Source organism: Cygnus olor, chromosome 1 (assembly GCF_009769625.2).
Source record: "Cygnus olor isolate bCygOlo1 chromosome 1, bCygOlo1.pri.v2, whole genome shotgun sequence".
In the NCBI taxonomy this organism is placed as follows: domain Eukaryota; kingdom Metazoa; phylum Chordata; class Aves; order Anseriformes; family Anatidae; genus Cygnus; species Cygnus olor.
In genome coordinates, this window is record NC_049169.1 from 145,479,335 (window position 1) to 145,492,363 (window position 13,029).

Sequence of the window (13,029 nt, forward strand, 5' to 3'; positions counted from 1 at the left end):
GAGAACAGGGAGAAGGCCAAATAAAGAGATGAAACTGAAGAAGGCAATGTAACCAACACCAGCTTTCATAGCCTGTAAATATTTAAAGATAATTTCCTGTTAGCTTAGGAACATTTTCAGAGACACCTTTTGTAAATTGTCATGCTGGTGTGCTTGCTGTGATATTGCAGTTGTCGTCTTGTTTACAATAGAAAAGATACACTTAAATGTTTTTTGTTTGTTTGTTTTCAAGATGAGGAATCCAAAGCAAGTGAACTACCATGCATGTAAATTAGTAATACTGCCATAACTTAGTGATATTATGGTGGATACAAAAAAAGTGCCTGAAGCTGAGGCAGTATGTTTATGGGGAATACCAGTTCACAACCTGTGTGTTCTCTATGCAGTCAGAATAGGCCAGTTATGGGCTGACTAGTTTTCATAATTTTTTGGTAGCTCCCCCTCGCTCCTTCCTGTTGTTCCCCTTCCTTTTTACATTGAAAGGCAGGAGCTGCAGTGGCCAGAGTCATTGCCTACCACAGGCAGTACTGGAGATACTAATGGAAACAAATGATTTGTATACAGTTGTTTGATGAGCTAAGCAGCAACAGCTCATAAAAGCTGCAACTTTTTACGAAGGAGTGTTTGGATCAGGCTTTCTCCTTCTGCAGCTGCGTGGTCCACCTGCAGGTGTGTTCTGTTTGCATTGCACATCCAAATCAGCTATGCTTTGGTTCTGGTCAGAACAATCAATAGTTACACTAGGACATTGCTTTGTGATTTTTTAAAAAGGGAAAATTTAAAGTAAATTACAGACTACTAAGCTTTTTCTTTTAATTTTCTCTCCTTGAGCTTTGTTAATAATTCTCACTAGCTGTCATCTTGCCGGCTTAACAGCTTACTCAAACAGTGGCCTTTATTACTGGACTTTACTTGATACGTCCCCTTTGTAAACTGCGGTAACTTAGCCTTTAGTCGAAATAAATGAACTAGAAACTCTTGGAGGTAAGTGTACGCATCTTAAAATTCTTCTTTCTTTTTCAGGGCATGAATTTCATAGCTGGATACCTGATTCTTATTACAAAGAATGAAGAGGAGTCCTTTTGGTTGCTAGATGCTCTTATTGGAAGAATATTGCCCGGTATGGTAAAAACTTGAAGAGTTTGTTTTGTATGCTGGAGCTTGGCTTTTATTTTATCTTTGTGTTTTTGTCCATTTTTAGAGTGTTCACGTGTTAAAATGGGTTTGCATGGACTGAAGACTTTTTAGGGTCCTGGAAGCACAGGACAAAGACACCACACACAGGCAAAACTTGTCTTTTCTGTAGTTACAATTTAGTCTTGATGGAGTGGTTTACTTGTATGGTAATTTGCAGTCTTATTTCTCAATCCCTACTTGTACCTGTTAGGTAGGTGTCTTCCTGTGCCAGTGTGAAGCTGGGGAACAGAACTGAGGGTGTCTGGGATTTGGCGTTTCTGTTTGCAGGAATGTGGTATGAGGCACAGATGAAGCAGTAATCACAGAGCAAAGGTGGGAGATGCACACAGACTGAGCACTGAGCCTGCAGCAGCACTTCCCAGTGGCTTGGCAAGAGGCAGCGTGAGCTTTCTTCAGAGACAGCTGGCAAGGTGGAGTGGGCTTCTGCTAGGCGTGGGGACCCTCTGAGTGGGCATGCCTTGGGCATTTCCACACACTGATAGTGCAGCAGAGCAGGCAAACGTCAAAGTTCCTGCCTGTGGCTGTATGCGAAGTTCCCTTCACAGCTCTTATAATCGATTGTGATCTAGCCAGGTTGGTCAGTAGTCTTTAGGGAAATTCAGTGCACCCTACAGTGCAGATAGCATTTACATCTGGTCGGCTCAGTAGCTCCCTAACTTTCCTTGCCTGGGCTTGCAGCAGGAGCTTTCACACAGAATTTTGCCTCATGTTAAACTGAATCTCACCACATGTGGAGTAGTTCAAAGCCAGAAGCAAACATCAGGCACAGCTATGATTTATAATCCTGTGAAATATATTTGGGAATGTTCTTTCTTGGGATTTAATTCTAGAGGAAGAATGGCTTCATCGTGAATTCCCATGAGCATTGTGCATGGGACTGACTTACAGCTACACGCTCCATGTGTGTCATATTCAGAACAGAAGAGACTCATTTTTCTGTAAGGAGGCTGTGAAATTTGCTGTTGGCCAAGTTTTGGTTTTGAACAGATGTTTATCCCAAATGTCTGGAGGCTGACTACAATATTACAGCGTCAGCTAAGTGCTGGTCAAAGGCATCAAGGTTGATACTTGTATTTCTGTTTCTTTCTGGTCTGGTTTAAGATTTTAAAAAAACATTTTTCTTCCCTTTTGAAGAGAAGGGAAAGACTCTAAGAAAGATAAAGAGCTGAGGGAGTTTTTTTAATGCTTTTGACCAAGTGCAAGAATTACCTTTTACACCGAATACATCATGTAGGAGCTGAGTTTTTCCCTTGCACGTTAAGCAGAATGGTTGGACAGAGTTTGCAAATTGCAGGAGTAGGAACTGGCTGGGAGCACTGTGACGTGTTGAGTCAGTCTGCAAATATTTGAGATTTTGCAGCCTTGAAGCTTACTTTCAAGCTATGACAATAGCCTGAAGAAACCAACTGTCTGTTGGTTTGTTCAGCCTTGAGAACTATAAGCTGTGCAAACAGGTAGGAGACAGCAGGCTCCTGTCTGCCATGTGACCTGTCACTGGCTGAAATCGGAGGATGTCTTTCCATTGGCATCGCTTTTGGGGGCCCTCAGTAAAAGGCACATTTGATGGCAAACTGATGTGTGGCAACTTCTGCTGATAATCTTTTTGATAGTCCTGCATGTTTTTATTTGGGACAAAGGAGTAGACTCAGATTTTTTTTATTCATCTTGTGGGTCCCTTCCAGCTCAGGATATATTCATAAATTTATCATTGCTTTTGGCAAGGAATTTACTTCAATTAGTTTGTCGTGAAGCCCTTAATATCCTTCGACGCATCGCTGATATCTAAATGACAAAAGTTGCTCCTATTTTGCCCTCTTAGTTGCTGCATTTATGTTATGCTGGTAGCATTGGTGTTGAGAAGAAACTGATAATGTGAAAGGCAATTACTGTGTATAAAGGAGATGTGCATTTACTTAGATCCATAGGTATATTTTTTACTGCCCTGTTTATAGATACATATTTACTACCCTGTAATGAGAGTCTTACTACAGACTTTGGCCTGGGTTCAGCACGTCCAGTCCAGAGGCATCCAACTGAGGTACTGACGTTAGAAACGTGCGTGCTGGCAGTAGTGGTGAAAGGGATATCTGATCAGAATCGCTAACCTGCCTGTGCCCCTTTCTCCTCCACAGGCAGCTTTAAGAGAGTTTGAGGTACCTCTTCCAGCTCGGGTGCCTCAACAAGAGCCCGAGTTAGTAGGGTGAATCTTCTATCTAGTGCAAATATTTGCATTGAAGGAATACGAGGCTTCATCGTCAGAAAACTTGATGCTGCTTTTCTTCTGCCAAAAAATTTGCATGACAGTTCTTTGTCATAATGGTGGTGATTTTTATACATACATATATATATTTATATTTTTTCCTTTTATCCCCACTACCCTCTCAGGTCACGCTTGAATTGTACATTTATGAAATTCAAAGCATGATGGATAATCATCATAATTTCAGAAACATTATGTATGTGTGAGAGAGAGGCGGACAGACTGTATCCATAAAGAAACTGTCTCAGATAAGTACTACCCTTGTGTTAATAGTGCAGGGTACAGCACGTTTCAGTTTAAAGCCCTTCAATTACTCCTTGGGAAAGCAGAGAAGTACTGTGTACTCTCCGGGTCTTCAGAGGGAAAAGTAGCAGTCAGTTTCGTTGGGTGCTGACGGTTTGTTAAGCCAGTCTTTTTCCTTCAGTTTCACTACTGTGGCTCTTTTCTTGATCTGTTTGCATTATGAGCTACACGTTTTCCCCTTTCACTGCGACAGATATGCCTCCAGGTCATGTCCTCATTTTCCAAGCATCCCCGTGTCACTGCAGTTAAATCGGGGGCGATTCAGGACAGTTTGGAAATTCCTCCTCTGCCCTCTGAGGTGCTGCTGTGAAAGCTTCCTTGCCCCTGCCCGCAAGCGTATAATTGCACTCAACACCTGGGTACTGGCAGGGGTTGTTTTGGTCACCAGGTGAACCAAACCAGCCACAGATCATGTCATCTATTGAAAAATGTAGCGTGTGACAGGTAAAGGATTAGAGGCAGCTCCTGGGGGAAATGACAGAGGAGGACTTCCCCAGTCCACAGCTCTCCTCCCCAGTCTTAGTGGTCTTTATACCAGGGAGAGAGATGTGCCATAGACTACGATGGAGGTGCGACTCCTCCACCCGCTGGCAGAAGGGGACAACTGGCGATGGGACCTCGTAAGCAGAAGTTTTTCTGTCTGAATCATCCCACTACACCCAGATGGAGTTGGCGCAGCTGTAAGAGGGAGCCAGCAGAAGTTAAACAGGTTTGCTGGTGTGTAGGGCTGTGTGTACGCCGCGCATCTGGCTGAGCTCAGCGCTGGTCAGTGCAGCTGAGCGGAGCCAGAAGGATTTGTGCTTCTGCTGAAGGCCAGCCCCATGCCTGTTGTGGCTGTCAGCTGCTCAGCTGGGGGTTTGGAGGGATTAGGGGCATATCTCATTTAAACACGCCATGGGAGAATGCAGCTGTTTGTTTAACTGAAGTTTTGGGTGCTACCAAGATCCTTTTATTCCCGGGTTCAGTCAAAATAGACTGAGCTGGAGCAGACAGCATTGGCCAGAAGAACCAGTATGGATTCAGTTCAAACTCAGAGAAAATGTGGCTTTGCAATTTTTGTGCAGTATAGCTCTGCTGTTTCTGTTCTGCTCATAGCTTTACTTCTTGCTGAGAAAATTTTTCCTTCTGTTGAGGAAATTCTGGGGGGGTGGCTTTAGAAAGTAGCAGGTAGGAGGTAACGTATGACTGTGGTACTTTGGTATGTAATTTACGGAGCATATTTGCCTTTTTTTTTTTTTTTTTTTACATTTATGATTAAATGGTGAGTTTTAAGAGAGGAAAAGACAGTTTGAACTCACTTTAGCATGGCAGGCATTATATATATCAGTATATATATATCTCAGAACATGTTTTTTTTTTTTTTTTTTCACTTTTTTCACTTGGTTTGTATTACTAAGCTGCTTCAGTCAAACTCTTCTCTTGTATTTTGGTCTCTGTTCCCTTCTTAGCCTAAAAATGTTATGTGCTTGTTTGTTAGATCTTTTTTTTTTTTTTTTGACATGCTCACAATGACACTTTTTTCCCCTCCCTAGTGGGTATATTGCTAGTGCCTTGTGCAGTGGCATTATTTCTCTCTCTTCACAGCTGAAAGTGTTTTATTTGAGAGGGGAAAACTGTAGGATCTCCTTTGCCTTTTTTTCTGGGTCATTTTGATCTGTGATCTTGGTAATGATGTATGTACTACTGTCCTCTTTCGTTGCTGACAGGTGTTTTCCCGCAGCTTATAGGAGTTTATAGCACCTTTTGGTGAACTGTTTGCACGCTCTTGTCTCTGTATTTTGTTAAATATCATCATGTCTCCCTGACTCCATCCTCACGTAATCCAATTCTTTCACTACGTTACTCCATTGTGCCGTGTGTGTTGACATGGGACAACACCTTCCAGGTTAGTATTGTTAACAAATACCAGCTTGCTCTTCTTCTCCAGTGTTGTTAATGGAAATCTTAAATTAGCCTACAAGTCTTCCTCAAGGAAGTCTAGCAATGTGCCTTCAGCCTATTTTTTTTAGGTGACTTTTTTGGGATTTTTTTTCTTTTCTTTAAACTTGCGTACTGCATGGTTGTTTATCAGTTACTAAAAATAAGGATTTTTGAATAATGAAATAGTCACAAAACTGGTAGACTGCAGCGAACTAGCGGGCATTATCTGCAAGAACAAAAGGTGCAGTGCAAGATACTAACTCGGTGTGTAGCTTAGCAACTGCTGGTTAAGGCAAATGTCTGCGTGTTCAGCTAAGTAAGGTCTAACACATTTCTGTCTTGAGCTGGCTGTGGTTCTCAGTTGTATCAGCCATAGACTTGCAGGTATTTTTGCAGAAGAGACTAGGCACAGTAAGAGGCGTGAATATTTGAACTGAATAATAACCTAATTGCTCATCCAACTCTTGTGCATCCTTGTCTTTCCCTTGCTCAATGTTATCAATGTTATGACATTCTTTCAAGTCCCATCATACAGGCTTCAGGTTTTGAGGGAAGAGTCACTTGAGAAATACAGAATGCTGTACTACCTATGAAGTATTTCTATTCAGACTGCTTGCTTTTGGTTGCAAGTAAGCACATATTTGTTTCCGTCCTCTGGATGAAGGAACTGAGCGGCTGAGGGCACTGGGGTTGTTCAGTTTGGAGAAGAGGAGGCTCAGGGGAGACCTTATTGCTATCTACAACTATCTGAAAGGAAGGTGTGGGGAACTGGGGGTCGGCCTCTTCTCATAGGTAGCTATTGGTAGGACAAGAGGGAATGGCCTCAAGTTGCACTAGGGGAGGTTCAGGTTGGAAATGAGGAGCCATTTCTGCTCAGAAAGAGCAGTCAGGCACTGGGACAGGTTGCCCAGGGAGGTGGTGGAGTCACCGTCCCTGGGGGTGTTCAAGGAGAGGTTGGACGTGGTGCTTAGGGACATGGTTCAGTGGGTGACATTGGTGGTAGGGGGGTGGTTGGACCAGGTGATCTTGGAGGGCTCTTCCAACCCTAATGATTCTGTGATCACGTCCACCATGAGGAGAGAGGAACGCTTGACTGATAGGCTGGATAAATAGGGGCTCTGAAGACTGACACGTTCTACTGTTAGTCAGCAGCCACGATGAAAGGATTCATCTTTGAACATTAGAGGTCAGTTGTATTTATCCAGGAATTAAGCATGTAGCGTCCTGATAAGCTGAAGGTGGAATGTAGGGGTCATCGTGTGTGTATATTTAGAAACCTTGATAAGCCTGAAATGCTTATTACTTACAAATCTGAACTGCTGTGCCACTTGGGAGACTTGAGCAAGCAGGAAACAAGTAACTAAGGTTTTTCTGCTTTTACGTGATAAGTATGCTTATACTTTTGGAATAATTTTATTTCCTATATGTATCTTATTCCTTGCAAATCACAAGCCTCATCGATAAAAAGTGAGCTCGATATTCAGTGTATGGGCTTTAGGTAGCTGGGTAGAAGTACAACAGTTTTGTCTAAACCACGGGTTTCTAGGGTATGACAACATGTACATGTTCTCAGCCTTACTTTTGTGTGGGGATGTGCTAAATTTTGGCTACACACCAGAAGAACCCTTAGTGTTTTAAAATGCTCAAGAGTATTGTATTATTCCTTGATGTGGCTGTGTTTACACTGTGGAAGCGGGACCTAAAAGATTTATTCCATCCAAAAAGTCAGGCCCATCTCTTTCCTGCTGGCAGGCAAGCCCTGTATTAATAGGATGTAATTATGTTAAACCTTGAGTTATCTTTAATAGTCCTTCCATGGTCCCACTCTGAGAGGGGACTGCAGCCTTCGGCTATCTGTGCCAGCAGTGATGTTTGCCTCTTTGTCTCCCCAGTCGATCAAAGTTTCAAATCCCTTTCAAAAGCCACCAGCAAAATAAAGTTTTCAAATGAACGCTTAATTTGGTTAGGTCCGATTAAAGGCAGAACTGCCTGGCTGCTGATAAAGCAGGAAGGTAGGTAACAGTGGAAATACAGAAGCATGGGTTTGGGGGAAGGAGATCCGTGGTTTTTTTTTTTTTTTTTTTTTTTTCCGGATGTGTAAAAGCCAAGTCTTAGCGCACAGCACTTACTTAAATTTGGTGCCTTATGTTTTATTGAAGTAGTCGCGTTGGTGGGGCGTTTTGTTTGCTTGCTTTCAGCTAGTGGTTTTAGTTGTGGAAGCATTAATGTGCACGTGTAGTGTTGAAACACTGTTGTTTTGCCAGAGCTGTCTACGTATTGATTAAAGGGATTGTGCTGTTTTAACTCCGTAATTAAAGCAGCAGAAGCAAAGCCAAAGTGAATAGCTTATTTCATTCCTCATAGCATATATTTTTGACCTTCTAATGGTCAGCAGGGGCTCTGCGTGTTCATTTACAATAATGCAGCCTTCCTGGACATCTTACTTGGACAGCAAAAAGCATAATATAATTGCTGACAAATGTAAAATGGGGTTGTAGGTGCTTGTTGTAGATCCTCATATACAGTTTTGTATTTGAACTTGTATACTCCTAGAAAATGTATTTGTCTACTGCAGCTAATCCATGTGTTAGATACCGAGGCTCATGGAGTGAGATTTGTAACTGGGCTTGCTGGACAAGAAGCCAGCCGAGCAAACAGCAGCATTGCTTCCCATTCCCTCTACTGCAGGCACATTTGGCTGGAGCTTGTTGTTGTGAAAGGCCCTGGACTTGGTTGGAAGAGACTCTACCACCACTCCTAGCAGTGTATTTGAGCTGTATATCACGGAATCACAGAAAGGTTTGGGCTGGAAGGGACCTTAAAGCCCACCCAGCTCCACCCCCCTGCCCTGGGCAGGGACACCTCCCACCAGACCAGGCTGCCCAAAGCCCCACCCAGCCTGGCCTTGAACACCTCCAGGGATGGGGCATCCACAGCTTCTCTGGGCAAATCACTCTTATTAAAAATGCTTGCCGTGCTTTTTATTTGAATGTGCCTCATTCTAACCGGTAGCTACTGCTACTTCTTAAGACTTCGTTTTCGTCTGTCGAAAAGCCCATAATGTCTGGGGTGTTTCCTCTGTGAAGCAGTCAAGTTTGCTTTTCATATTCCTTGGATAAACTCTGTAAACAGAGAAGTTCCTTACAGAGCTCAATTTCTGTAAGTAGTGTTTATAACCCTTTGCTTCACATCCTTTCCAGTCCATCAGCTTCCTGCCTTAAATGGGAATATCAGAGCTGGTGCAGTTTTCTGACTTCGTTTTGGTTAATGTCATATACAGAGATAATACACTCTCTTCTTCAGCAGTGAATATATCCAAGGATTACTTTAGCTTTTCCTGAACTAAGACCTGCTTATTCAGGATTTATGTATTTGTAACTTAAGATGTTGGAAAAAAAAATATTTTCAATTGCTCAGCTACTGCAAGCTTTGATATTATTTCAAAACATAGTGTAATGCGTCTGCAGTGTAGGGAGCTACATTGAGAATGTGTTTATGGAGGGATATGTGCTTTGGAAGTAAAGGAGAAATGATAGGAAGAAAATCACATGCAGTGCCCAGCAGTACCTGTTGTCTACCTAAACGTTCAAGAAGTGATGGTCTGTTTAGTTTCAGAGATGCTTGGGAAATATTGCCTTGTTTTTTTTCATGTGTTTTATGTTCAGAAGACTTGAATGCCTTACTAAGTTTTCAGTTTATGGCTGATGGAGAGGTATGTCTCTTCTCTCTTCTCCCATTTGTACCCCTTACAGCCTTAAAACCTGTTGCTTCAAGATTAAAATTAATACTCGTTAGCTTCTTCAGGCTTGAAGTAAGAGGATTGTGGATTTCATTCTGTTCAGACTGAAGTGTTGGATTGGTTTCCTTCTCCAATTATCAGGCTAGAGCCACGTGTGCCTGTTCAGCTTTCTATTTAAGCCTCCTGCTTCTGCCCAAGTCTTTTAAGTGAGGGAGTTCCCGTGGCATGACTGTAGCATTGTTGTAAAGAGCTGAAGAAAGCGTGGGTTATTTTTGAGTGTGAGATAATAAAAGTGCTGTGTTTTGTGCTGAGGTGTCAAGAATAATCTTGTCGGTGCAGTGAACTGATAAAGTAGTTCCTCTCCCTAATCCCATCCAGGAATCACAAAAGCCAGAGACCAGAATCCTCGCTGAGCTGCAGTCGCCGGTCATGTAAGACTCGTGGTAGGGTTGCAAACTCATAACAGAGTATTCGTCCCCTCTACAAGCACGGTAAGCAGTTGTGGCAACCTGCAGTGTTTGCTCACGAATTCCCCTCCATTGGAGGAAATTGAGTTAAAAGTCTGTCCGAAACCTTGACTCCCGGGACCATCACCCCCACCCGGTGAGCTGGAGGCTTCTCCAAAGCAGGCAGCCCTGCGGACTGGTGAAATTCATTGAGCGTGGTGGCTGGAGTCGGGCCAGGCTGGTTGGAAACAGCTGAGTGGTGAATAACCCGTGTCCGTTAGCGTCTGTCAGCTCACGGGTATTATGGAAATAAACCCACTGTTTACGAAAGGAGCAATCCCAGTGTCCGTGAACACAACAAAGAGGGGCAGAGGGGAGACAGGAAAACTGCCAACAGCGTTTTGCTCTGTGTTGCGTGCAGTCTGTACGAGCTTGCTTTGGTAGCTGTAACTTTAAACTGTGCTCATTTCTAATGATGCCCATGTCATTATTGAATGCAAGACAGTGAGTTGGTATTTAAAACAAATCTAGCCTGCTTCTTTTCCCATAACGAGAGTGTCTGAAAGTTGTATTTGTGCTTTCTAGCACACTGCCAACTTCACTTTGTGTGTCCAAGAGATTACATGGGGAGTCTTTGCTCCTTCATATTTCATCTTTGTCGTCTGTAATGTTGGAAGAATATTGTCTTTTGCCTTTATTTCCATTGTCTTTTGCATTTATTTCCATTGTCTTTATATTTAACCAGCATCCCTCTTCTGTTTCCAAATGGTAGCTACTACACCTGCTCAGATTTCCATTGTGCTGCAGGAAATGCAAATAAGAAAGCAAAAGGCCATTTCTGTCCCACAGCATCCATCTTCCAAGTTTAGGATCAGAAGCGATGGGTGAACACAGCCACACAGGATTATGCAGAACACTGCCTTTTTGTGCTTGCTGAAAAGGTGATAATGTTAAATAATTTCTCAAAATATTGTAATTTAAAAGTTTGTGTAATCTCAATATCACAAGCCGTAAGCACCCTTATAAGGGTTGGGTTCTCTCTTTTGTAAGGTAGTTCTGCCATCCAAAATGAATTGGGTTTACATATATATGTGTATATATATATATATGTATGTATATATAAAATATATAATTTATATTTATATAATATATATTTAAAGCTAGTGTTCAATTGTGAATGAGCTGGCTGCTCTTGGTTCTGGTGTGAGGTCAGTACCTCAGAACAGAAGTTTTGGTTCGCTTTGGTTCAATGAAGTAAAAGCTCCAGCTTGGGCCTATTTTGGGGTGTTGCTCATCCTCCCCCTGGAGGACAGGGAACGTGTTTTTAAAATGCCATAGTTGAGAGTTCAGCTTGCCATTGAGCCACGTATCTGCAGGATATCACTTTGGCCAGGACATCTGCAGGGGGTCACTGTGGCCTGATGTTGCAAAAAGAATTGGCAGTACTCGTGGTTTTCCTCCTTTTCCTGTTGTGACTTTTCTTATTTCCTCCCAAACATGTGTTGTCCAACTCTTTATGCAAATCTTGTGATACAGATTCTTACGAGCCCCGTTGCACCTTTTTGAACTGTCCCCTGGTCGAAATAAAAGAGCAGAGCATTGCCCTTCCTTCCTGGGCAAAAGAGGCTGAGAGTGGCCAACGGGGAGAACGTGTAGGTCATTGCGCAGGAGTAGTGTACGTGGCACTGAGATGCTCCAAAGGTGGGGTGGGGCTGCTGTTGTGGTCTGGTTTGACTTCTGTGCAACTGAAGTGATAAAATTCATTGCGTGCATTGTGCATGAAGTTCATAAATTCGGTTGTGGTAGCGTATCTTTTTGGAAAGAAAAGCTTTGTTCTGTAAGGTTATTTAAAATAACCTCCACGTTCAGTAAGATTCAAACAGCAAGTTCTTACAGTAAGTGAAGGATTGCTGAAAAGGTGTCACCCTTCACCTTCCGCCCGTTTCCCCAAAAACATGTGGTAGGATCTGTCTCTCTTTTGACTAGAGGTGCAGAACTGAAGCTTTCCGTGGAGTTGGCCAGTTGCTGTTTATGGCAGCCTGCTTTTGCCTGAGGGTCTCTTTTTCTCTTGGGGCGTTGAGGGAAGTCTCATTGCAAACACTAACCTGCTCCTACAGCAAGGAGACGTTTTGGGTGTTGTGTAACAGTGTAAAAATGAACATTTGGGGGGAGAAGGACAACTTTAAAAGTGAGCGAGGGGCAACATTAGGTGGCTAGGTACACTGTCAGTTGTGAATGCATCCCAAATGCGTAGCTCTTCTCCTCTGTACTTGTTACCTGTAGTCAATGGAGATGGCTGAGGGTCTGCAATTTGCACCTGAGAGGTCACTTTGGAAAGAACTTAGTCTTCAAAAATGGTGGAGTGTTTTTTTTTTCCCCCTCCCTTGGCTCCCAGGGACATTACGAGTACATTGCTACAGATAAAGTACTTTATGTGGCTCGTGACTGTGAGAAAAGTTAAAATAGCCAATTCTTAATGTCTCCCTTTGGTTAAATAAATTGGACCTGCGAGATAAATCACCGCGTGTCCCAGGCCGGGTTATGCAGGCTTTTGAAATAATGATTAGAAATGCTGGAAGACGTGCAGCAGAGCCTGGGTCTTGCCGTGGGTATTTCTGTAATACTAAGAATAATTCCTAGCCTGCTGCTACTTCCAGTAGGAGTATTTATATTTAACCTGACATACGCACAACGGACTCGGAGGAGTCTTTTTTAACTTCTGCAGCTCTGACTTGCAGAGGTAATTCGAGGCTATAAGAGTGCTGCTGCTTAAACTTTTATTTTTGGAACCGCTTAATCTATCCGTAACACAGAACAAGGTCACGCGGTCCTTACAAGCCTGATCCTTATTTCCTGCAAATCTCATTACCGCTGGGGAGCACAGTCCGGGTGCTGGACAACGCCACTGGGAAGGTTTGGGCTGGTGCTTCGCTGTGTTGGGAGGCAGCGAAAAGCAGATTGAGGAGCATCTCTTCACCAGGCTCCGCACTCGTACAGGTTTCAGGCTCAGCGTCCGCGTGCGACAGGCAGCGCAGTCATAAAGAAACCCTACAAACAAGGAAAAAAGTCCCTTCCTCTAGCCCTGTTTCTCACACAGTAGCAATGCATCGCCTGGCAGCGGACGGAGCTGGCTCTTCCTTTTGGTGCGAGAGGAACAGCACCAG

At 43.2% G+C, this 13,029-nt stretch overlaps 1 protein-coding gene across 2 annotated transcripts in view; it reads left to right on the forward strand.

Annotated features, from left to right (window-relative positions):
- GRTP1 (growth hormone regulated TBC protein 1) overlaps window positions 1-13,029 on the forward strand; it is a 37,935-nt gene that overhangs the window by 16,445 nt on the left and 8,461 nt on the right. For both annotated transcript variants that reach the window (XR_005820040.1, XM_040557385.1), the window contains exon 5: window positions 1,024-1,120. Coding sequence is in view for 1 of the 2 variants with exons in the window: in XM_040557385.1 (XP_040413319.1) it covers window positions 1,024-1,120 (97 nt within the window). In the remaining variant the exon portion in view is untranslated. The remainder of the gene's footprint in view (window positions 1-1,023; window positions 1,121-13,029) is intronic.